The sequence below is a fragment of the Debaryomyces hansenii genome (assembly GCF_000006445.2).
Source record: "Debaryomyces hansenii CBS767 chromosome F complete sequence".
Lineage (NCBI taxonomy): Eukaryota > Fungi > Ascomycota > Pichiomycetes > Serinales > Debaryomycetaceae > Debaryomyces > Debaryomyces hansenii.
The window spans coordinates 1,992,577-2,016,013 of NC_006048.2; the positions used below are offsets into that span (position 1 = coordinate 1,992,577).

A 23,437-nucleotide genomic window follows, 5' to 3' on the forward strand; every position below is an offset into this window, starting at 1 on the left:
AATAAAGTTCATTATCCGCTAGCTTAGAACCTTCCAGAACCTAATAAAACATCTATCTTTTCTTTCAACATATCCTCGTTATCTTCGAAATATTCAGCTCTTCTAATGACTTCTTCTTCGTATCCTTCGTCACTCTTTAAGGCCTTGAATGTCTCCAGTTGACTTTCAAGCCAGTTTTCCATGAACTTAACAGGATTCTCACTCAATTCTCTATAGAATGTCTCTCTGGCATTTGCGTTTTGTAAAGCTACTATACCCATCGAAATTCTAGTGTTCAAGTGCTGAATACTTGCATCTGACTTGGTTAAATTTTCGTACGTTGCTTTCGTAGATTCAATGATCTCTTTTTGAGTTTTAGATACTGACGATGGCAATGACACAGGAATGTCTACTATTAAGTCACCCAAAGTAGTCGATTTTCTTGTGTTTATTTCATAATCAATGATGACTGGTTCCCTTGGCTTGAAATGTGGTTGTAATAACCTATAAAGATCAGAAAACTTGAAATTAGGAACTTTTAATAATTCGCTCAAAATCAGATCACATTCGATGTTATTAAAATCATCATCTTCGTCGTCTTCAAAATTGCTGGCAACCCCGTTTCCGTTCAAAATGGTTGCAGAAGAATTCGAAACAGCAGGGACCTTTGTAAAAGCATCTGACTTTCTGAATAAATCCTTATATAATACGTATTGCCAGATTGCATATATTAACTCTTGTTGTGTAGCTTCTTGTTTGCCGACAAACCGAGACATATCGTCACTTAATTTCAAGCTTGTGGATTGGTCCTTTATCATTATGGCAATTTTAGATTTAATGTTGAATATACCGTATCTTTTGACGTCTAAACCGTCGAATTCAGATTGTCTATTATTACCCCCTAATTTCGCGTCTGGTTGTTGATCGATAGATTCATCTCTCCATTCGATTATATTGGAAGGGGAGTTTTGCATATCCGGATAGTCGTCATTGGGCAAAATATCAATGGAAATTCCCGACAAGAACGAGCTGAATTTCAAGTTCTGGCTTACATCATTATCAGTATTATTACTATCGTTTAAAAACCTACCTTCAACCCTCAACGTCCAAGCCGATTCTGCAGAAGTTGGGTCCGGTAACTCCTTCCCTTCGCTCTGCAACAACTGCTTCTGCCATGGCTGATTCTCGCATGTGTTATAAATAAATACTCTCAAAATTCCCGTTTCCTTTTTCAACGTTGAATGCTGGTTAATTTTGGCATTAATAGCTTGGAAATCCATCGCCTTTCTTGTAGTCAACAAATCAATATTACGCTCTGCTTCCTTGAGTTTTTTGTACGATTCTAAGTTTGGTATTTTTTCGTATAATATTGGTGGAATAGTAGTATCTGTTGGTGTATATGATATGGCGGGTGCCGTTGAAGGATTAGGACGTGGTTTTGAACTAACATCCTGTCCACCAACTGGTGGCTGTTGCTGTGGTGGTACTAGAGGCGCCATACTGAATACTTTATCGCTTAATCCTAGATTAGATTACACTAGACTCTGTTTACTATACAATTTTGGTGTCTAGAAAAGTATTTTGTTATTAGAATCAATGAACCGTGAGTAAAAATGTCGCTAATTTTGAAATGTCGTAAAACCACTATAATGTCGTATTTATCAAATTTATATAGCCTTACTTGAATGGCTTCTATGGGAACAAGTGTTTAAGCTGGTGAAATCAGGTTAGTAAATTCAAGCTAGATCTATCGATTCGTACTTAGAATTTGTATATTGGGTCACATACATAAAAGGTGTCTGCTCATTGTTGATGTCACTGAAAGAAAATGTTAGTACCAGCGGAGTGTCGCCCAGGAACAGGAAGGTTCTTAAGCGTAAGGTACAGCACAGGGATGATACTACAGCGGGTGGAAATAATAGTCAATTCTTGAACCATGCTTCACATTTGAAGGCTGCTCATATGAACCAGATGAGGAAGAGAAAAAGGGATTTTTTCAATAGAATTAACTACAGCCAGACGCTATCTGTGGTAGTCCTCCCGTTATTTGCGTTGGTGTATTTGTTCAAGTATTGTCCAGGATTTGTTCCTGAAAATACGGCCACGTTGATTTTCTCATGTATATATTATAACTTCACGATGTTGGCGTTCACGGCTGGATACCATAAGTGTTTTGCGCATAATGCGTTCAGGCCACAGTTCATGTTTTTGCAGATGTACTTTGCGGTTTTTGGGAGCAGTCTCGGGATGGGGTCAATTAAATGGTGGGTATCTTTACACAGATCGCATCACCAGTTCACAGATGACACTGAAAGAGATCCATATCTGATCAAACGGGGGTTCACATGGGCACATTGGGGCTGGTTAATTAAGAAACCAAAAATAGTTACATTTTACGAAGAGTTTATGGAACACGAGTTTCCACAAGAAATTCAGGCCAAGAAGGATCACCTTGAAGCTAAACGAGCATTGGTAAACGAAGTTGATTTTGACGAGGAATACTGTGACGATGAGTTGGAGATTTTGAAAAATAATTATGAACTTAGTGTCCACGAGCTTATTTTATGGCAAAATAGGTATTACTTTCTATTCTTCGTACTTTCCACATTAGTTATTCCTGTGGCGATCACTGTTATAATTTGCAAAGATACTTGGGTAAATGGAATATTATATCCTGGTATTCTTAGAATGTTTTTATGTCAACAACTGATTTTAAGTACAGAATCTGTATGCCATATGAAAGGATTAGGTGTATCCATCCCTATGCAGCCCTTCAATGATAAGAATTCCTCGCAAAACTGTATGAATCCTTTGATTAGTTTGCTTACCTATGGCCAGGGGCTGCAAAATTTTCATCATGAATTTCCCCATGATTATCGCTGTGCACCATCGCTATTCACATTTGATCCGACTAAGTGGTATATATGGACTTTGTCCAAGTTTGGTTTTGTAAGCGATCTTTGTACAACACCGAAAGACCTTATTACCCAATTAAGGATACAGCAAAAGCAGGAAGTAATCAATAGAATGAAAAGTCAATTAAACTGGGGTACACCTATTTCGAAGCTACCATTAATCAAACCAAAAGATTTCAAGAAAATCAGCTCTTCTGCGAGTCACAACAACAGAATATATATTGTCATCCAAAATATCATTCATGATATTACCTCGTTCATGGACCAACATCCCGGTGGGGTGCCATTATTAAAAGCTTCCCATGGTAAGGATGCAACTAAGGCATTTTATGGCGGTGTCTATGGACATCTGACTGCAGCTGCGAACTTATTAGCTACCATGAGAATTGGTGTTCTCGATGTTGGTAATGATGAAGAGGTCTGGAAGAGAGTGGTACGTGAAGAAGGTGATGTCACTAATGAAAACGAAAGACATGAAAATAAGCTGTACAGATCGGCAGAGGCAGCTTGATTACTGCTTTATTAAGCAAAGTATTAATGCTAATCGCTTGCTTGACACACTATAAGTCATAGGCGAAACAAAACTAACGAATAATCACTATACGAGAACTTTCTATGGTTCATATATAATAATAAGACTAATAATAATGATAATGTAAACTGCTATGATATTGTATATTTCTAATACCTGTATATAATGCTCAACATGAGATTTTTCATTACTCATATATAGAGGTACTTGATTAGTTCTTCTATAGTATAGGTGTTTTATTTACGTTGAAAATGGCCATCTTAACCATCAGAGACTATCGTGGTGCAACGGTAGAAGATTTAGATATTAAACCTGCTATTTCAATTAACCCAACTACTCATTTGAACGAAGCGTTGGAAGTAGCATACGAGCATGAATTCACATACTTACCAGTAATCCATGAGTCAAATAAGAAGCTTTTAGGAATTTTCAACGTCGAAGACTTGAAAACCACTAGTAATGCAGAGAACAAAGTTCGTTTGGCGCCGCTTGTGAAGAACCACATGTTATGGTTCCACCAAAAGGCAAAAGATAACTACGAAAAGGATCATCAAGAACCACAAAAGATTAACAAGACGGCACTTAATACTACAATCTTGAAACCTCAAACCAAGGGTAAATCGTTCAATATTATAACACCCATGAGTCCTTTGGAGGAGTTGGCTAATTTCTTTGCTGAGGGCGTTTATTTCGCTATTGTCACCAACGATGAAGGAACCCTTGTTTATGGAGTGGCCACTCCTGAAGACTTAACGAGATATGAAAATTCCAGACCAAGATTATGATACATTGTTAGATGATGTATTCATTCAGAAGATAGTACTTATATATATACTATATAACATTTAATGAAATATTAGTTTATAAAACAGTGTTTTGGTCAATTATTGTGGAACTTCCAAAACGAGTTTACCAGTAGTCTTTCTTCCTTCTAAATCAGATGTAGCTTGCTTATACTCAGATAATGGATATGTTTTCAGAATATCAATCTTCAAATCTCCAGAATCGATTAGCTTGAATAACAAACGAACGTAATGTTCCCATTCTTCGCTTGTGGTAAGATATCCCAACAATTGAGGCCTTAAAACAGTCAAATTCTTTGGTGACAACCTATTTATAGATAATGGTGGAACAACTCCGGAAGAGTTACCATAACTGACGAATGTACCTTTCCTTGCTAATGACGTAAGAGAAATCTCTGCCGAGTCCTTTCCAACACTGTCAAAAGACGCATTGACCCCTTTACCGTCGGTAATTTCTTTAACTTTCTCAACAATATCATCAGTAAGGTGGTTCACTCCATATTCAGCACCGTACTTTTTAGCTAATGCCAACTTTTCCTCCGTGGATGCAATGGCAATAACATGAGCGCCTTGCTGCGAAATCAATTGAGTCAAGATTTTTCCAACTCCACCAGCTGCTGCCCAGACCAAAACATAATCCCCTTTTTTAACGGCATAGGCTTCGTGGATAAATGTGAGTGCCGTTAATCCTTGTAACAACGCAGCCGCGTAGAATTTGAGAGATTCATCAGAAGTGCTAGGGTCTAATTTCAAGATCTGAACATAAGAATCTGTCAACTTGGTATACTGAGCAAACGTCGATCCCGATAAGTAGGCTACCTTGTCTCCAACAGAAAATTTGGTTACCTTATCACCAACTGCAGCAACTACCCCAACTGCCTCCCTACCAAATATATGAGGTTTTTGGGATGGGTAGATTCCCTTACGGAAGTATGAATCAATAAAGTTCACACCAGCAAACTTATTCTTAATAATGATTTCGTTAGGGGCGGCAATCTTTGGGGTGTCGAAGTCTGTATATTTTATAACATCAACAGAATCACTATTCTCTTCAAATAAAACTACTTTTTGAGTACTTGGGAGATCATTTGTAGACATATTTGATAAATTTACGAATTGGTTAGTTTTTAATTTGAAAATTGATTTCTTTTAAATTCAATATCACTTTTCTTATACTCTATATATTAATATAGTACTGATTAATAATTCTTTTTTATGTACTGATTAATATCAACTATGCGTATTTCCGAATTTGCGGAGATAGCGGATATGTCGCAATTTCACTACACTATGGAGTCTATTGACGTCTTTCAAACACAACCAAAGCAGTATGGCTTATTCACTATGTATAGTTGTGGTCCAAAAAATAAACATGGCTTATTAATTGTCTACAATATGTAATTCATGATTATTAGATATAATGGGGAATGGCGCGAAATCAAGCTTCCGTAAGTTCATTAGTTACCACCTCTTCTGTTCTTCCTGGGTTTAGTGACCTTGCCACTCTCATTTTGCTTTGTAGACAATATGTTCAGCACGTTATTTGATTTAGCATTTTCTGCTAGTAACCTTTCCACCTTGTCTCCATGCTTAACTTTCATCTGCTGGCCGCTCGTAGGGTCATCTTTAAATGCATAGGTTACTGACACCTTTGAATTCATCAATATTGCACCGTCCATTTTCTCTATTGCGGTATCACTGCTGGCAAAATCATTGAAACTTATGAAGCCATAACCTTTAGACTCTCCACTCTCCGGATCCCGAATAATAGATGGAGACCTGACAAGCGTACCAAATTTTGAGAAAGTGTCAGCTAACGATTGCTCATCGATCAATGGGTTCAAGTTATTAATGAATATTTTGGCGCCAATATCCATGGCATTGCTTGTGGTGGTAACTCCAACCAGTTGTTGTGAGCTTCCTTTGAAATTGGGCTCTGCCTTTTTGAGTTTTAGCATTTTACCGTACAACCGTATACCTCTTAAAATATTCAAGACATATTCGGCATCCTTAATTGTTCTGAATTCAATAAACCCGTACCCTTGGTGTGTTTTCAAAACTCTATCTTTCGGAAGGTTTAGCGATCGTATTGGAGCAAATTGAATGAATAATTCATATAAAAGTGGTTCGGTTACCTGAGGATCCAAATTCCCGAAATATAACGATGCTTTAACGTTTCTGTCAGAATCAGGAGGTTTCCTAAATACACTGGTCATTAGTTATATTGCAAATGTATTTCGTTATCTGATGATACCCTCTTTTGATTAGCCTCATCTTAAGAATATCTGGTTTGCGTGGATAAACCAGATCTTCTAGATGGCTGCAACTAAGTGTTTATGGAACAAACTTCACTCATAGATTGATGAAGAGTCTAGTAACGGGAGATATCTGCCTCTGGGTATTCCTACTATGAGCTATTCTAGAAACTGCGTTTATAATATACTATGTACAAACTTTATAAAATCATCTACTATTCTTCTGATTTATTCGCTTCGGGTGCATTCTGTGTTGGGGCTTCAGCATCAAATGTTACTTTGAGAGGTTTGGAAGAAGATTCTTCTGGAGCTTCATCTGAGTCGGTTTCATTATCAGTATTCTTTTCATCAGAATCGCTTTCAGAGTCACTATCGGAATCACTATCGCTGGAGTCATCGCTATCGCTATCATCTGAAGAGCCAGATTCAGACAGACTTTCCGGCTTCGCATAGTTATACGCGTCCTCTTCCTTTATTATACGGTTCTTCCACGTTTCCGCATTGAATGTAATATATATGGTAGGATATTCTAGAACAATCTTATTGGTAAGGGCGTCGGAGATCAGATCGGCCTCATTCAAGTGAAGGATTGAGTCTTTGGTATTATCATTTCCAACCACATTTGCCAAATAAAAATGCAACTGTTCTTTGTCAATATTTCTTGCAGAATCACCCTCTCCGTTGACGGAGACTGCATTACTCAAGATGTTCATTGGGACCGCATCTCTCAATAACAAATGTTCCTTCAACCTATAACTTATAAACCGATCTTTCTCTTTACCAGCATCATCTATAACAACCCATTCAACAGTCCATATAAACGACCCTACCTTCTTATCATAACCAGTTTTATTCGAAGTTGCTCGTGACATCCCCGGTGGTAGTTGAATAATCATGGTATTATTTCTTTTAATCACCGTAGTAGGTTCCTGTAGAAACGCCTTTTTCACACATTCAATTCTAGTATCTACCGCTTCCTGAGAATCTACATTATTACCCTTGAATCGTTTGTTCTTATTCTGGTTCCCTCCGCCAAACTGACGTTTAAATACATTTTTAGCACTACTCTTTATGTCCCCTTTACCCACATGTATTTGTCGTCCCACATTCATGAGAAAATTGTAGTCTCTATTGATGTGGCTTTCGTCCTGTGACAATATCTTCTTCGGTACGAATTTTGATTGATCTACTAATCCACTGCATTCTGTTTGTCTCTTATGTCTTTTAACGCAGTTTATTGAGCATGTCTTCACTCCACACGCAGGACATGTATACTTATGTTCGTTTAGATGACATATCGAACAGACTAGGTTCTCTGATACCATTGAATGCCTTTAAATCGCCGTAAACACCTTCTTTATGGTCTAGTATATCTATGTCATCAGTATCAAAGTTCTGAATTATTCGCATACCCAAAATTTATTAGCGTAAATTTGGGTACTAAAGAATCAATAAATTTTTCGCCCAATTGATTCCAAAGAACCGACTGGTATAGCATAGACAATACCTTCAAATTTCCATATAGTCTAATCAAAAAGTAGCAGATATGTTGTTGAATGCTCTAGGGAAGGAAGTGAACTCTTTAATATCAAGACCTTTGATAAGACATGGGTCAAGAAAAATCAAACATAAGGTACCTGAAAAAATACCTGTTCAATTATTGAAAGATCATCCGGCAGTGGGCTTACAAGGGGAAATAGTGAGAGTCAGGCCAGCATTCATGAGGAACTATTTGCACAGAGATAATGGTGCTTGTTATCTTACCAAGGACCAAGGACCACGTATTCCGGTTGCTGAAAAATCCAGACAAAAGGAAAGAAAGCCAGTAGTAGAAGCCAAGATCGACAACAAGATAGTCGAACAAGTGGAAAGCCAGAAGGATGATGGCAATACTGGAGCCATGTCTTTGGACGAATTATCGAACTTATTTAACACCATGAAGACTAGCAGAAGGACTAAACAAGGTGCTGAGGCCGACGAACTGAAGCAAGCTTTCGAAGCAAGTACCCAGGAAATTGCATACACCGCATCAGAATTACAACAAGCTATTCCAAGGGTACACACTGTTTTGTTGAACGACACTGTCAAGCTTCCTATTGATAAGTCTTATGTATCATCTTTAATCTATGATATGGCTGGGGTTCAAATTCCACATGCCTCCATCAAGTTGAGCACACTCGCCAATAGTAGGGCATTGCTCAATGAAATCAGTGCTGTTGGTGATTATACGATGACTTTAGAAGTTCCAGGTGATAGAAACGGTGTTCAGAGAACACTCAGAGTTCAATAGTTGCTTATGGCTTTATCATATGTTGGAAATGCTAGAACAATGTATTATTAATGCCTATTCTATGTATATAACCATTTTGTAAATATTAAATAAACATTAGATTAATGAATTTAGCAGTGTAGGCATTATCTAAGTGCGGCTCTGAAAAATATATTGGAACCTATATATCTAAGCAAATCGAGTTTGATATTCTTTTCTTTTTCTATAACAAATGGGATCCAATCTTAAGTACAGTGCTGCCAACTCATCAAGAATAACAAAGAGGACTATCAATACGTCTCCGGTTAAACAGGCGCAAAAAGACTTGAAAAAGTATCTACCTTCGCAGACAAAATATTTGCAGAATTTAAAGAACAAGAAAGCTTTAAGTCCATCACCCAAAATATCGGAAGGCAAACAAGACGATGTGCCACTTACTGTCCAAGATTATAATGTGCAGCTAGACTACCAGCTTTCCAAGAAAGATGATATATTGGTAGCGGTCAATACTATTCTTGATAACCAATGGTCCGAATCAACCACTCTTCATTCAAGGTTTCACACGAGGCAAGAAGTACAAAATTCCCGTAATAACGAAGATCTTTTGTTCCTGTTACCTGGGTTATCCATGAAAGTTAAAGCAGAAGTCATTAAATATAGGACAAATCAATTACCTCATGGTTTAATTACGATAAATCAACTTTATTCCATCTACGAACAGCAGGGCAATACATTTGTAGATAGAAATCTAGAAATGAGAATACGAGAAGGGAAACTTCGAAAGTTTGTTATAACTAATGCATCACCGATTATACTGAGATCGCCTCAAAAATTTCAACATGGCAAAGTAACATATGGCTATGAAAATGTCGAAGTTATAGTTAAATCTGAAAACTATTTGAATAACATAAAGAGCCAGATAAATATATTGGAGAAGGAAATGAATGTCCAAGACATACTGATAAATGATAAATCTAATAAGGCGTCCTTGTGTGAATGCTTGCAAAAGTTTCTTAAATTTGTCATCAATCACCCTACTGCCCTTTTCATAAACAATAACCAAGGAATGGATAATCAAGAGCTTTCAAAGTTGGTATCTCTAGGGTATATAACCTTAACTTCGAACCATTTGAATGAAATAGAATCGCATCAGTATTCAATATCTTATCCAAATTGTGGTACTTACCTTAAGCTTATTAATGCAGGGCGTTCATGGTTAGTCAAAAGCTTGAATAAATGTAAATATAAAGAATTACTTGAAGAGCATCTATTCAACAGATGGGAAGGTCTTAATACAAGTTTCAATGGGACTTCGAAAATGAACAATTTTAGAAGTCCTTTCTATGGATATGACTTATTTTGGATATTAGCAGATGCACTCGGGGCAGGAGTTATAGAGGTATTTAACACCCCTGTCGGAAGGGGCTGGCGATTAACAGGGAAGGTTTAAACTTTTGATTAACATAAGTATTATTATATAAAAAAAATTGTATTTACTAATACAAGATATGAACATTCATGTTCATTGATTCAAAACAAAAGGCTAGAATCAAGTATCACATCTTAACCCGTTGTTTCCTTTGAGCTTTTCTTTGTTTCTTTTCAGCCTCTTTCTTCTCAAGCTTAATTTGTTCTTCTCTGGACAAATTTCTCAAGTTTGTTCTTTCAGCTCTCTTTAACTTGGCCTTTTCAGCAGCTAATTCTTCTTGTTTAACATCATCTAAGACCTTCTTAATCTTAGAAATTTCGAGTTCTCTTGTCTTCACGATTTTCTTTAAGGCATCGGATTTAAAGGTAATCTGCTTAGAGGCTAATTGATCGACTAAATTGAAAATAGCAGCTAATATTTCAGAAAGTTGAGCTAACTGATCACCATTACTAGTTAAAGTGGTTGAAATAAGAATTCTTTGCTTTGGTGCACACTCGGCAATTGTTTCTGGTCTTTCAATTGGTTGATCGGTGATAGCAATAAATTTTAAGAAAGAAGCAGCCTGCAAAGTTAAAGCCTTCTTCAATTCTGGAGTCAAAGTCTTCTCTTGAAATTCGTTCGCTTCACTCATCAACACAAATGATTCTGGGATATTAGCAGAATCAGAAGTTCTGGTTAAAGACAAGAAATAATTGAATTTTCTGAAATCATTCATACCAAGCTTAGAGACAACAGCAGAAATGAAATTGTCCAAGTTTGCTTCAGGTGAAGGAGTGATTTCAATATTAACTTTATCAGTAGGATAAACAACCGAATCTGTAAAAAACGACATAACAGACTCAAGGACCCAAACAAAAATATTGTGTCTAGGTTTCAACTTGATATCAATGTTAACCTTAGCAATATTTATTCTTCCAGTTGCATAAGACGAGTAATCTTCTGAGCTATCCTTGATATATAACTCTTTTTCAGTAACACCATATTGGAAGAAGTTCTTCTTGAAAACGTCACCTAACCCTTTTAAGTAAGAAGTGGTCAAATATTGATTATAGACATCACCAGCCTTAAAGAGAATAATAAAAACAATTGTAAACCCAAGAGTAAGGTATTCTAAACCCCAATTGTGGACCTTCAATCTTTCTATAAGAGTCATTTCGCTAAGTTCAGCAGCATTGAATTTATGGGTAGTACCAAAACTAAAACATGTTAGAAAACATTCACTTCAATCAAATTAAAATCCTTCAAATTTACATACAGATCAATGGCCATAACCATTGGAGAGAAACCTAAAGCCAAAACTATTCCACTTATCATTTTATTACTAGCTAGTTAAGTAGGCAATTATTTCTATTGATATAGTCGATTATTTTTCATTATTATGAACGAATTGTCCACTTACTGCGAAAGGCTTTTGTGTAACTTCGTTTTCCAATATTAGAAAAGGCATAATAGCCACTGTTTATATCCTAACGTACATTCTTACCTTATATTCTACTATATTATACTACTTCTTCTAGATCCTAGTCCTTTCTCTTTTTGGATGAAGGAGCCTCGACGTCTTCAAGCTCTTGTTCGTTCTGGTATTTAGACATGCCTTCTTGAACAGCACTTTTAACGAGATCTCGTAAGGCCTCTTCTGGGTTTTCACTATTCAATATCAGCTCAATCTTCTTACGTCTTTCTTCATCGTCAATGCTATCCTCTTCGCTAGGTGCTTCGTTTTCCATAGTATATCTTATCTGGTGACCATCTATATTTCCTGGAGCTGGTAACGAAGCAAGGGAGTCATCTCCAGAGACACTAGTAGCGTGTGGTTGGTCATGCGATAATGATCTTAAATAATGGGCTAGTTCTGGGAATTCATCGTCCTCTTCAATGTATTCTGCTGGTATTTGACCTTCGTTATTCTTAATCTTCCAATCAGCCTTCAACTCCTCTACCATTAATTTGGCAGTCTTAATGTCTTCTACATGATGCAATGGAGCATCTCCTTCACTGTCTTGTACGTTGATGTCCCCTCCCCGTTTTATCAATAATTTCAATAAGCCTATATGACCATATGATGCTGCTGCATGTATTGGAGTGTATCCATTTGGATCCTTTGAGTTTGGAGTGAAATCGCCACCGTCCAAATATGATTCAACAATTTTAACCTGGTTGTCTGCGGCTGCTACCCAGATATTTGAAACCATAGTTACTATAACCTGTCTAATGCAAACGATTGCAAACTGTATGGGGATGAGCTTCTACTACTTGAAAAAAATTGTCACCCATTTCTCGTTGCGGGCACGATCATAAATTTCCGGGACATAAATATCATTATCGTCCTAAACACACCAACAACCATATATACGCTAATAGGACTATGTCAGACCTTACAGACGCCCCTCAGGCTAATACTGATACACTTACGACGTCGGCACCAGATAAATTGTCCGGATTCGAATGGTGGAGGAGATCATTACAGTATAGAACTGGAATGGGCATATCAGAAGATGAAAAAAAACAGTTTGAACATGACTACAGAGCTAAGAGTTTACCTAAACAATGCACCGATTGCGTGGCAAACCTCGACTGGATGCTAAATTATTCGCCTTCTGTTATATTTATGATGGACCATGTAAAGAAAATTGGTGGGAATATTAGCAAATCCAATATTATCTGCGATGTTTGTGACGACTATAAGGGAGGAGGATTTCATCCAGAAGGTGGAATATTATTGTGCTCTAACTGGATCACTGATAAATGGCAATTGGAAGACATCTTGACCCATGAATTGGTGCATGCATATGATTTCCTCAAGTTTAAAGTAGATCTCACCAACTTAAAGCACCATGCGTGTACCGAAATCAGAGCCTCGATGTTGAGTGGTGAATGCCGTATATTTAACGAAATCAAGAAAACGGGGTTAGGTGATTTTGGAAAGAAGTTCCAGTCTTGTATCAAAAGAAGAGCTATCTTGTCAGTTTCAGCTAATCCTAATTGTAAAGATACCCAGGAAGCAGAAAAGGTAGTGAACACTGTATGGCAGTCTTGTTTCAATGATACAAGACCGTTTGAAAGAGTGTATCGTTAGTTTAGAATATATCCAATTGGTTGCCGTGTATATAGAGTATTTAATAATCGATGTTCCATCGTATCGTGTTCCATGTATGGACTTTTTTCGCATTCGCAAGTAAAGTAGCCGCAACCAAGTTGAAATAATGAAAAAAATCATCCGTCGAACAGAAGAGTCCTAATTGTTGACAAGGAATCGTTAGCAAGATGGTTGACAAATCCAATACAGATGAAAAGCTCTCAACAATTGTTGATAGAAATGATGGAAGGAGACAATCACTTATTCTTGATGATGACTATAATGAGAACGAAACACTGCAAGGTTTAGATGATCAATATGAAGCAGCGATCAAATTGCGCAATTCTAAGACATTAGAAGATACCAGCAACGTTTCTGACACAGAGGATTCGAGATCGACTATTTCCGAAACTATAACTCAGCCAACCGAAGATAACCAGGTCAATGTTGAACCCCTAATGAGAAAATTGGACGAAATTCACAATGCAGCTCCTACAAGACTTAGGAGAAGGAAAAGTAAAGGGAAAGGAACGTCTGAAAAGAAACAAGCTACAAATAAAACAGAAGAGCCAAGATTCAGGTCTGGCTTTGGAGATATCAAATTCTATTCTGTGCTGTCTACTATTTTCGATTCAAGCTATTTTAAAAATTCAGAATTCTTCGGGATATATGTGCTCTTCTGGTTAGGCACAGCTTTCCTTATGATGAACAATATTGTTCATTCGTACTTTGAGAGTAACGAGGGATTCTTTCAGACTGCAGTAATGAAGACTTTGAGGAAAGATTTAGTGAAAATAGGTTTTACTGATTTAGGGATGTATCTCGGTACATATTTTGCTTTTTTCCTTCAATATGCATGCTTGAAAGGTTGGATTGTGTGGGATTCAAGTGGTTGGATAATTCAAGCCGTCTACGATTTTATTCATGGTGCTTTCTGGCTCTATTTTGCATCCGACCAGTGTATGTCTTATCCATGGATTGGTAAGGTGTTTTTAGTATTACACAATCTCGTTTTCATAATGAAAATGCATTCTTATGCATTTTATAATGGCTATTTATGGCGCATATTAAGAGAGTTGGAGTTTTCAGAAGATTATTTGGAAAGGTTAACTAATGGTAAGGTTAGATTGCCAGAGAAATATGACTTGGAAAGAACAAAAAATATTCTAGATGGTAGTATTCGGTTTTGTAAGTTTGAATTAGAATACCAGTCAAGTGCAACTACCATGTCTAGTGATTCGCCAATCGAGTCATTCGATTTGGAGGATGATATCCATGACTTACAAAAAAGGAATATAGTGAAATTTCCAACGAATGTTAATCTATTTAATTTCTTCGAATATTCAATGTTCCCTACATTGGTATATACTTTGAACTACCCACGTACACGCAGGATCAGATGGCAATATGTTTTAGAAAAGACTTGCGGTGTTTTTGGTATTATATTTCTCATGATTTTAGTAGCTCAAAACTGGATGTATCCGATTATTCAACGTGCGATAGCCTTACAAGATATGCCTACTGCAGATAAATGGAGAGGATGTATGTTCATTTTACTTGATATGATTCCTCCTTTTCTCATGGAATATCTTTTTACATTCTTTTTAATCTGGGACGCAATTCTAAATGTTATTGCTGAGTTGAGTAGATTTGCAGATAGAGATTTCTATGGACCATGGTGGTCATGTTCCGACTGGTCGGAATATGCTAGAATTTGGAATCGTCCTGTTCATAAATTCTTACTTAGACACGTCTATCATTCGTCGATTAGTGTACTCAAGCTTAACAATCTGAGGGCCATCTTAGGCACTTTTATTTTGTCCAGCTTAGTACATGAGTTGGTTATGTTTGTCATATTTAACAGATTGAGAGGTTATCTATTAGTGATGCAAATGTCTCAGCTTCCTCTAGTTGCTCTTTGTAACACAAGATTTATGAAGAATAGAAAAGTATTGGGCAACGTTATGTGCTGGTTCGGATTCATTTCGGTACCGAGCATGATTTGCACGTTTTATTTAATATTTTAATGGACAGCATCATAGTTGGAATAACTGTGCCACGCTTAAACAGTTCATATTTTATCTGTATTTATGTATTATTATTCCAATAGCTATGCTAAGTTTACTATAATTTAGATGTAAGTACTGATTTGGTTCGGTTACTATAGGGAAACCAAAAGGGCGCTTCTTGCAATAATCTGCGTTAAAACTTGCGACCTGAGCCGCATCATGGACAATCTAAAATCTATTCAAGGTTTAGTGATGCATAAACTGATAATTACAAATTAATGCTCTGATGCTCTGAATAATAGCAGACTACAGTTCACAAAAGCGACATTAGATGAGACAATAGGATGAGAATTATACACACGATTAAATAGTAGTCCGCGGTTTTCGCGTTCTCAAATACAAAATAAGTAGGACACCCATGGGCTAATGGAAAACCGGCACCTTACGGATGAAACCGATGCATAGACACTGAATTTTCGACAAAATGATTCGCAATTTCAATGCTGATGGGAAGCTTTCTACAATTATTGATAGAAATAGTGAAAGAAGGAAATCGCTTAGTCTTGATGATGAGTATCATGACAAGGAACCATTGCATAGTTTAGAATATCAATATGAAAGTGCGACCAAGCTTCATGAAGCAGATGATCCAGTATCTACTTCATCCGAAAGTATACTTCAGTCTTTTGAAAATGGTGAACTCAACTCAGAGCCACTAATGACGAAGTTGGACCAAATTCACAATGCAGCACACATCAGACTTCGGAGAAGAAAAATAAAAGACCATGATAGAATCGAAATAAATCCCTCCAAAGTAGAAAAGGATAAATTCAGGTCTGGATTTGGGGACGTCAAGTTCTACTCTGTGCTGTCAACTATTTTCGATTCTGCTTCTTTTAAAAATTCAGAATTCTATGGCATATATTTACTTTTTTGGATTGGAACAGGATTTCTTATGATGAACAATATTGTCCAATCGTATTCTGAAACTAGTGAGGGATTCTTTGAAACTGCAATCATGCGGACTTTAACTAAGGATATAGTAAAGATTGGTTTTACTGACTTAGCGATGTATCTCGGTACATATTTTGCCTTTTTCCTTCAATACGCATGTCTGAGGGGCTGGGTTGCGTGGAACTCGAGTGGTTGGATAATTCAATGTGTCTTCAACTTTATCCATTGCGCATTCTGGCTTTATTTTGCGTCTGATCTGTGTATGTCTTATCCATGGATTGGTAAGGTGTTCTTGGTATTACACAATCTCGTATTAATTATGAAAATGCATTCATATGCGTTTTATAATGGTTACTTGTGGAAAATATTGGAAGAGTTGGAATTTTCAGAAAATTATTTACAGAAACTAACCGATGGTTTGGTTAAGTTGCCTGAAAAGTATGACTTGGAAAGAACAAAAGAGATTTTAGATGGTAGTGTTCGGTTTTGTAAGTTTGAATTAGAATACCAGTCAAGTGCAACTACCATGTCTAGTGAGTCCCCAATTGAATCATTCGATTTGGAGGATGATATCCATGACTTACAGCAAAAGAACATAGTGAAATTTCCACAGAATATTAATTTATTTAATTTCTTCGAATACTCCATGTTCCCTACGTTAGTATATACTTTGAATTTCCCACGTACACGCAGGATCAGATGGTTGTATGTTTTAGAAAAGACTTGCGGCGTCTTTGGAATTATATTTCTTATGATTCTAGTGGCCCAGAATTGGATATATCCGATTTTGCAACGTGCCATAGCTATACTGGACTTGCCTACTGAGGAAAAACGGATCCGTGTCGTGTCTATTTTCCTTGACATGCTTCCTCCATTTCTCCTAATTTATATTCTTAATTTCTTCTTGATTTGGGATACAATTCTAAATGCTATTGCTGAGTTGAGTAGATTTGCGGATAGAGATTTCTATGGACCGTGGTGGTCAAGTGCCGACTGGGCAGAATACTCCAGAATCTGGAATCGTCCAGTGCATAAATTCTTACTCAGACATGTGTATCATTCATCTATTAGTTCATTCAATCTCAGCAGATATAAGGCTATGTTATGCACATTTGTTTTCTCGAGTTTGGTGCACGAATTAGTTATGTATGTTATCTTCAAACGTTTTAGATGCTATATAACATTGTTGCAAATGTCTCAGATTCCTCATATCGCCTTGAGTAGCACAAATTTTATGAAAGAGAGAAGGAGATTTGGCAACTTCAATTCCTTGTTCGGTTTGGTTTTGGCTCCAGGCCTTGTTTGTACCCTTTATTTAGTATTTTAATGGTACTAGGGTTGTTGGTACAATGTATAAAGTGTATAAAGCTGCAATAATCAGTCACGTGCAGTACAGTTCATCTCATAAATTTTTTTATATAGAATCAATAACTAGACGATAAGATATTACAAACTAAACCATCAAGTAAATAGAACACGATGTCTAGACCAGAACAGCTTGCTCCACCAGAGGTTTTCTATAACGATACTGAATCGTTTAAATATACCACGTCTACTCGTGTTCAACATATTCAAGCGAAGATGACTTTGAGAGCATTAGAGTTATTAAATTTAGCAAGAGACGAACCACATTTTATATTAGATTTAGGATGTGGATCTGGCTTGTCCGGAGAAATATTGACCGAAGAAGGTTACAACTGGGTGGGAATGGATATTTCTCCAAATATGTTGGCGACCGGCTTAGACAGAGGGTTAGAGGGAGATGTATTTTTGAGTGATTTAGGTAATGGAGTACCGTTTAGAGCAGGTACTTTTGACGCTGCAATCTCCATTTCTGCTATCCAATGGTTATGTAATGCTGATGTTGCCAATGCTGATCCTAAAAAGAGAATGTTGAGATTTTTCAACTCGTTGTATGCATCTTTAAGAAGAGGAGGAAAATTTGTTGCACAATTTTATCCAATGAATGATTCACAAACCGAATCTATTTTGGATGCGGCTAAGTTAGCAGGTTTTGGTGGTGGTTTGATCATAGATGAACCTGAATCGAAACGTCACAAGAAGTATTATCTTGTATTAACTGCTGGTCAGTCCGAAAGAAGTATAAACTTATCCGGAGCCCAAATGGATGCGCCACAAGCCAACAAGAAAGTGAACAAGAAACTCATGAAGAAATTAGAATCCAAAAAGGAGTTTATCAACAGAAAGAAGGAAACCATGAGAAGAAGAGGAAGGGACGTCGCTCACGACTCTAAATTCACCGCCAGAAAGAGACGTCCTCGTTTCTAGTTCCAACTATATCGAGTTCATTCGCTTTCTGCATCACTATTGGTCATTTGTAAATTATATATAGACATTTAAACGAATTTTAGTCTATACTGACATAATTTTGTAAAGTAATTTTAGGAACATAAGCGTAATTTTGAACACTAAGAAATTCTCGAAATGAAAATTTCTTGAAAATTAGAAACTTGATTTCAAGATATAATAGCTGTATATACAAAAATTTCCACATAGATTGGTGAAATGTTCAGTGTTTTAAACAGAGGATTAGCTGTCCGTTCAGGCAGTATATCGTTGCAAGCAGTGAGAACTTTTATTCCTTTTAAAAAGGGTATGTATGGATTATGTCGACCTCACTTTGAATTAAATACTAACTGTAGCAGATAAACTACCAACTGTATACGAACCATTACCAAAGAAGAGACATGGTGAAAGCGTTATCCCATATTTGCATAAACAATTACTTCAAAAGTATGATCCAACTGGTAAAAGAAGAGCCCTTGTTGACCAAGACACTGGAGTACGTTCTGGAGATATTATCAAGGTAACATATCTTGATAGAACAAATGTTACTGGGCAAGTTATTGCTGTTAAGAGATCTGTGAATAGCGTGGGAACAAATATATTGCTCAGAAATAAGATGAACAAATTGGGTGTTGAAATGAGAATCCCTCTTTTTAATCCTAACATTAGAAATATTGAAGTTGTTCACAAGCCTAAGAAGTATTTACCAAGAAGAAAGCAATTCTACATTAGAAACACTAAGTATGATGTTGGTGATGTTGAAAATTTCGTAAGAAAAGAAATTAAAAAACATAAATAAGTCCACCTCCCCAAAACAATTTACTAGCGAACCCGCATCTTGTATATATATATCATTCTAGGAATACATTCATCTAAATCGTAAAGTCGTGAAATTTGTAGTTTGACTATTATGCTTGTTCTGAATGCATCTTTTCGCTTATTAGGTTGTGTAATCTATTAGATAATGTATTGCCGAACATGTTTTGGAAACTTCGTGATCGCTGCATCATCAACGATTCAAACGTTTCATAATGCTTAAATAACTCTGATGTATCATCTTCCGGGATTTCATACCAGCCGGACGTCTCTACCGATACTCTAATTGTAACACCTTCTATGGTCTTAAGATGTATATGACTTTCAATATTTTTTTTGCCTCTCCCCGATGCTAATTTTGCATAGTAATCGTCACCCGTTATTGGTGTTGTATTTGTATTAGGACTGGACAGGTTTAACTTTAGTTCGCATAGCAGAAAGTACTCCTTGTATTCATTATATAGAACGGTTAGCTCATTGCATTTTGTATCTTCGTCCATCGTTAGCCTGCTTTAAACATTAAAAATAACGATACTCCGAATTCGAATTTCAAGAACGAGGATATAGAAGTAATATCAAAATTATGATTGCACAAAATATATCACCTAACTCGATTTACGTTCCCTTAACGACGACGAAAGGGTTTCAAAGGAACTTGGAACGCAATTAAACGTATGCAAGCGTATTACAAATTACAAGTTATGTAGTTTACAAAATATATAGATTTAGTCACAACTGATTCCCAGTATTCCACGATCAATGTCAATACCGGGCGCCCAGAAACGTGCTCCTTGATGGTTCTTCTACGCTTTCACTCACTGGTAATCCTCCAATCAGAATATTTATATGCGAAAAAGATAAACTGACTTGGTAGAGGGTGAAGCTGCGATAGATGTTAGGGAAAAAAATTCAAATCTGAACAGAGAGAGGAAAGTTTCGCTAAATTTATACTCAACAGATTCAAAGCCGGGTAACCAGGTAATAATTATATTTTTCATTCAAATCTAACCTTAGGCCTTAGATGGTAATTACTGGCATTAATGGTAACGAAGGAAATGAAACCAGAAAAGTTCATTGGAGCACAGCTAAGATTGAAGTTAACTGATTTGAGGGTCCTCGATGGTGTGTTGACGGTTGTTGATCCATTCGGAAATCTTTTACTCACAAACGTTTTTGAAATATCTGAAGATAGATTGGATTCTAAGAACTTACACAAGAGGGAATTGGGATTGGTAAGTGTTCCTAGAGATACTATAACAAATGTACTTGTCGATAGAAAGACCCATAAGACGCTTTTAGGGTCGTAGAATCGCAAGACGTTTTTCTGCAAGTTCATTGTTGGGGCCGTTTGCAGAGGTAATATAATGAATGCCTTCATTCTCATGCTTAAAAAACAAGCACAAAAGAAAGGTCAATAAAGTATGGTATAATCAAGGCTAGTTAGCCTATTCTGTCCTGATTCGGTTCACGTTAATATCAGGTTCATGTTAGGGTTTAGGTCTGATTATGTGAGGTCCTGCATGATTAATTGTATATACGTATGATTATTTGGTGGTATAAGGCATACAAGATAAATTGTGTACATATATTAAGGATAACAGCCTTGTTTCGTTATAGACATTCAACAGCATGATTTATGTATAATATACATTTGTATAGTTACACGATATTAAAACTAGACATATTATCACTTAATTCCAATGCTACTGTAATATCACAGCAAGCCAACTTTCATATAAAATGCAAGTCTCCATACTATTCGTGGTTTTGGAAGTACTATAATATACACAATTTCCTTGACTCGATTTGCGGTTATGGGTGATGCGGCTCGTGTCGCAAGATTATTGCAAATCGATTAAGCTTAATACAAACAGTCCTTTTACTCTTCTTCGAGCCATCAACCAAAGTAGTAATTCATGCAACTACTATTTTGTATTTGTATAATTGTGTGTTTATATAATTTATATAAGTGTATGTTATAATTTTTTATATGTATGACATTTTTAATTTTCAGTGATTATTGTTGAATTAGCAAAAATATGACATATGAGAAAATCATTACTTTCCAAATACCTGTAGTGTAGGAAATGGGTTGAACAATGATAATTTACGTTGTACAGAATAATAAAACCAGAGCTATTCGATTGACTGCTATAGCATCCAACGGCTTGTTCACAAAGAGTTCGTTTTGAGTTTTTGTTGAATAGGTTTACAAAGAGATGAATTATGATAATAGAAGCAAAGCAATTAAGGCAAATGACAGATGAATGGCGATCAGAAACTAAATCAAAGCGGTTTTTAATAAAACTCTCCATTACCAGTTCATTCTAATGTCCTTGGTCACTTAGTAGTTGTGAACACTCGATTACATAAGCAAAGAATTCGCAAAGTGATATCAAAAAGAAGTCAAAATACCAGTTGTTTAACAGCTACATGTTTAGGTGTTGCCACGAAAGAGACTGCCAATAGTAACAGAATATAAAGAGTGTCAGGATGCAAGGTAGTTATAAAAACAACGGTTTACCAAGGCCATATTATATGAAACCGTCCCTGAAATTTTCACCTTACAATCAGAGAGCAAGATCATTTTTCACTTCTCCAAGTCGAAAAGTGGTTGGATATACGATCCTATTAATATTATTTGGCACTTGTATGTATTGGATATCGCAAGATTTGAAGGAGTCGATGGAACAACCATCTTATGAAATTATTCAGCCGGACCTTGAATATAACAAGAACCTAGATGACATAGTTGGAATCGGAAATGCAGACAAGGAATCAGAAAACATTGGATTGGCCGGAAATCTTGCCCAGGGATCAAAGGGTGATATTGGTGTAGGAGTTGCGGAAGCTCCGAAAGGAGGCATGGCTAATGAAGCACCAGTGGTTGGCAATGAGAATCCTGATGGTGTCAAGAAGCCAAAACAAGGTCTCAACGTAGAGGATAAATTATGATCAACATTACTTCCTCGATAGTTTAAATAGAATTACACGTGTATATTAATTTTACGTCGCTACGTTTAGAGTTTTAGTAGATTGTGTCCAACAGGTTGTGGCTGCTAGAGTGATCTTCCCTATATCCTGAAAATTTCTAAAGAAAGGTCAAAAAACAACAGGTTTTCTAGGAATATAAACCTCACTTTATCATTCACCAACAAGCAATGAAAAACCTCGTCAAGCTTGTGAATAAATATGTAGATCAAATTTGGTAGTTCTCCAGCTTCTATCACAAACTGGAGAAAAAAAAAATGTCGCGGTTTGACATAGCACAAAAAAGAAAGGTCCTGCTGGGAATCGAACCCAGGTCACCAGTATCAGAAACTAGTGTGATAACCACTACACTACAAGACCTGTTAGTACAGACTGTTAACATTATTATTTGACCTATAAGTTGAGTTTCATAGGTGTTCCACCTGTCTCCACAGACGTATCTCGACCTATGATTAGAAAGCTCATATCATATGTCGATATCGTCGTTCCACCAGCGACCCCAGTATCAGTTACACGATGATAATACCCACTGCGGATCTTCCCTACAGTCTCTACGGAACATTTTCAGTTGGAGGAACTTTAATCTGGAGCCGGATCATTTCTCATCCCAATCGGTACCTCATCGCAACCGTATCAACCACCCCAGACTACGAACAACCCTGTTAAAGCCCTCGTATTGGCTACACCACCCTGAAAACCAATATAGAAGGCCGCATACCCTCCAGATCGTCCATATTGTTCGTCCACTTTGTCTTGCGTTCTCTACTTCCATACGTCCTCTGCGTGGCCTCATGCACGATGGTTCCAGCCATGCTGCTCTTCGCTCTCATTTTTCTTTCCTAATGCTCGGCCTCCATGTGCCTACTCATCTTCCCTCCTACTTTCCTACTTCTCTCTGTCATTCCCATTAGGCTCCTACTGTCTCTACATTTTCTCATGTCAAGTGTGCATATATTCCCGCTAGTCATCAGCCTAAACTCTAACCCAATCACGGTAGAACCGTTTAAAATCCTAACCGGGTAACTGAGAAATCCCAGCGTAAATGTCGGTATACACTTACATTTGCATACTGACATTTACAGTCTCAAGATAAGTCAAAAAC

General features: G+C 36.8%; 18 protein-coding genes and 1 non-coding gene across 19 annotated transcripts; 11 read left to right on the top strand and 8 right to left on the bottom strand. All coding sequences in view use genetic code 12, as the record gives it.

Moving 5' to 3' along the window:
* Nucleotides 1-23: 23 nt before the first annotated feature.
* DEHA2F23980g (DEHA2F23980p) lies at nt 24-1,478 on the bottom strand (the record flags this gene model as incomplete). Its single annotated transcript, XM_002770842.1, has 1 exon — nt 24-1,478. The coding sequence occupies one exon, from the start codon at nt 1,476-1,478 to the stop codon at nt 24-26; it is 1,455 nt and encodes a 484-aa protein (XP_002770888.1).
* A 313-nt stretch (nt 1,479-1,791) lies between these two features.
* DEHA2F24002g (DEHA2F24002p) lies at nt 1,792-3,405 on the top strand (the record flags this gene model as incomplete). Its single annotated transcript, XM_461385.1, has 1 exon — nt 1,792-3,405. One exon carries the CDS (start codon nt 1,792-1,794, stop codon nt 3,403-3,405), a length of 1,614 nt encoding a protein of 537 aa, XP_461385.2.
* Nucleotides 3,406-3,677: 272 nt separating this feature from the next.
* Nucleotides 3,678-4,211, top strand: DEHA2F24024g (DEHA2F24024p; the record flags this gene model as incomplete). Its single annotated transcript, XM_461386.1, has 1 exon — nt 3,678-4,211. One exon carries the CDS (start codon nt 3,678-3,680, stop codon nt 4,209-4,211), a length of 534 nt encoding a protein of 177 aa, XP_461386.1.
* Nucleotides 4,212-4,310: 99 nt separating this feature from the next.
* On the bottom strand, nt 4,311-5,327 carry DEHA2F24046g (DEHA2F24046p; the record flags this gene model as incomplete). The annotated part of the gene is made up of 1 exon (XM_461387.1): nt 4,311-5,327. One exon carries the CDS (start codon nt 5,325-5,327, stop codon nt 4,311-4,313), a length of 1,017 nt encoding a protein of 338 aa, XP_461387.2.
* A 359-nt stretch (nt 5,328-5,686) lies between these two features.
* On the bottom strand, nt 5,687-6,445 carry DEHA2F24068g (DEHA2F24068p; the record flags this gene model as incomplete). Its single annotated transcript, XM_461388.1, has 1 exon — nt 5,687-6,445. One exon carries the CDS (start codon nt 6,443-6,445, stop codon nt 5,687-5,689), a length of 759 nt encoding a protein of 252 aa, XP_461388.2.
* A 254-nt stretch (nt 6,446-6,699) lies between these two features.
* On the bottom strand, nt 6,700-7,809 carry DEHA2F24090g (DEHA2F24090p; the record flags this gene model as incomplete). Its single annotated transcript, XM_461389.1, has 1 exon — nt 6,700-7,809. The coding sequence occupies one exon, from the start codon at nt 7,807-7,809 to the stop codon at nt 6,700-6,702; it is 1,110 nt and encodes a 369-aa protein (XP_461389.2).
* Nucleotides 7,810-8,030: 221 nt separating this feature from the next.
* DEHA2F24112g (DEHA2F24112p) lies at nt 8,031-8,774 on the top strand (the record flags this gene model as incomplete). The annotated part of the gene is made up of 1 exon (XM_461390.1): nt 8,031-8,774. The coding sequence occupies one exon, from the start codon at nt 8,031-8,033 to the stop codon at nt 8,772-8,774; it is 744 nt and encodes a 247-aa protein (XP_461390.2).
* A 211-nt stretch (nt 8,775-8,985) lies between these two features.
* DEHA2F24134g (DEHA2F24134p) lies at nt 8,986-10,203 on the top strand (the record flags this gene model as incomplete). The annotated part of the gene is made up of 1 exon (XM_461391.1): nt 8,986-10,203. The coding sequence occupies one exon, from the start codon at nt 8,986-8,988 to the stop codon at nt 10,201-10,203; it is 1,218 nt and encodes a 405-aa protein (XP_461391.2).
* Nucleotides 10,204-10,309: 106 nt separating this feature from the next.
* Nucleotides 10,310-11,496, bottom strand: DEHA2F24156g (DEHA2F24156p; the record flags this gene model as incomplete). The annotated part of the gene is made up of 2 exons (XM_461392.2): nt 10,310-11,378; nt 11,438-11,496. The coding sequence occupies 2 exons, from the start codon at nt 11,494-11,496 to the stop codon at nt 10,310-10,312; spliced, it is 1,128 nt and encodes a 375-aa protein (XP_461392.2).
* A 206-nt stretch (nt 11,497-11,702) lies between these two features.
* Nucleotides 11,703-12,374, bottom strand: DEHA2F24178g (DEHA2F24178p; the record flags this gene model as incomplete). The annotated part of the gene is made up of 1 exon (XM_461393.1): nt 11,703-12,374. The coding sequence occupies one exon, from the start codon at nt 12,372-12,374 to the stop codon at nt 11,703-11,705; it is 672 nt and encodes a 223-aa protein (XP_461393.2).
* A 173-nt stretch (nt 12,375-12,547) lies between these two features.
* Nucleotides 12,548-13,258, top strand: DEHA2F24200g (DEHA2F24200p; the record flags this gene model as incomplete). The annotated part of the gene is made up of 1 exon (XM_461394.1): nt 12,548-13,258. The coding sequence occupies one exon, from the start codon at nt 12,548-12,550 to the stop codon at nt 13,256-13,258; it is 711 nt and encodes a 236-aa protein (XP_461394.1).
* A 188-nt stretch (nt 13,259-13,446) lies between these two features.
* DEHA2F24222g (DEHA2F24222p) lies at nt 13,447-15,285 on the top strand (the record flags this gene model as incomplete). The annotated part of the gene is made up of 1 exon (XM_002770843.1): nt 13,447-15,285. One exon carries the CDS (start codon nt 13,447-13,449, stop codon nt 15,283-15,285), a length of 1,839 nt encoding a protein of 612 aa, XP_002770889.1.
* Nucleotides 15,286-15,751: 466 nt separating this feature from the next.
* DEHA2F24244g (DEHA2F24244p) lies at nt 15,752-17,548 on the top strand (the record flags this gene model as incomplete). Its single annotated transcript, XM_002770844.1, has 1 exon — nt 15,752-17,548. The coding sequence occupies one exon, from the start codon at nt 15,752-15,754 to the stop codon at nt 17,546-17,548; it is 1,797 nt and encodes a 598-aa protein (XP_002770890.1).
* Nucleotides 17,549-17,700: 152 nt separating this feature from the next.
* DEHA2F24266g (DEHA2F24266p) lies at nt 17,701-18,510 on the top strand (the record flags this gene model as incomplete). Its single annotated transcript, XM_461396.1, has 1 exon — nt 17,701-18,510. One exon carries the CDS (start codon nt 17,701-17,703, stop codon nt 18,508-18,510), a length of 810 nt encoding a protein of 269 aa, XP_461396.1.
* Nucleotides 18,511-18,747: 237 nt separating this feature from the next.
* DEHA2F24288g (DEHA2F24288p) lies at nt 18,748-19,327 on the top strand (the record flags this gene model as incomplete). The annotated part of the gene is made up of 2 exons (XM_002770845.1): nt 18,748-18,835; nt 18,885-19,327. 2 exons carry the CDS (start codon nt 18,748-18,750, stop codon nt 19,325-19,327), a joined length of 531 nt encoding a protein of 176 aa, XP_002770891.1.
* Nucleotides 19,328-19,436: 109 nt separating this feature from the next.
* Nucleotides 19,437-19,844, bottom strand: DEHA2F24310g (DEHA2F24310p; the record flags this gene model as incomplete). Its single annotated transcript, XM_461398.1, has 1 exon — nt 19,437-19,844. One exon carries the CDS (start codon nt 19,842-19,844, stop codon nt 19,437-19,439), a length of 408 nt encoding a protein of 135 aa, XP_461398.2.
* A 540-nt stretch (nt 19,845-20,384) lies between these two features.
* On the top strand, nt 20,385-20,651 carry DEHA2F24332g (DEHA2F24332p; the record flags this gene model as incomplete). The annotated part of the gene is made up of 1 exon (XM_461399.1): nt 20,385-20,651. The coding sequence occupies one exon, from the start codon at nt 20,385-20,387 to the stop codon at nt 20,649-20,651; it is 267 nt and encodes an 88-aa protein (XP_461399.1).
* A 1,186-nt stretch (nt 20,652-21,837) lies between these two features.
* Nucleotides 21,838-22,299, top strand: DEHA2F24354g (DEHA2F24354p; the record flags this gene model as incomplete). The annotated part of the gene is made up of 1 exon (XM_461400.1): nt 21,838-22,299. One exon carries the CDS (start codon nt 21,838-21,840, stop codon nt 22,297-22,299), a length of 462 nt encoding a protein of 153 aa, XP_461400.2.
* Nucleotides 22,300-22,598: 299 nt separating this feature from the next.
* On the bottom strand, nt 22,599-22,670 carry DEHA2F24376r. The gene has a single exon. It is a non-coding gene; the product is annotated as a tRNA-Gln (tRNA).
* Between the last annotated feature and the right edge of the window lie 767 nt (nt 22,671-23,437).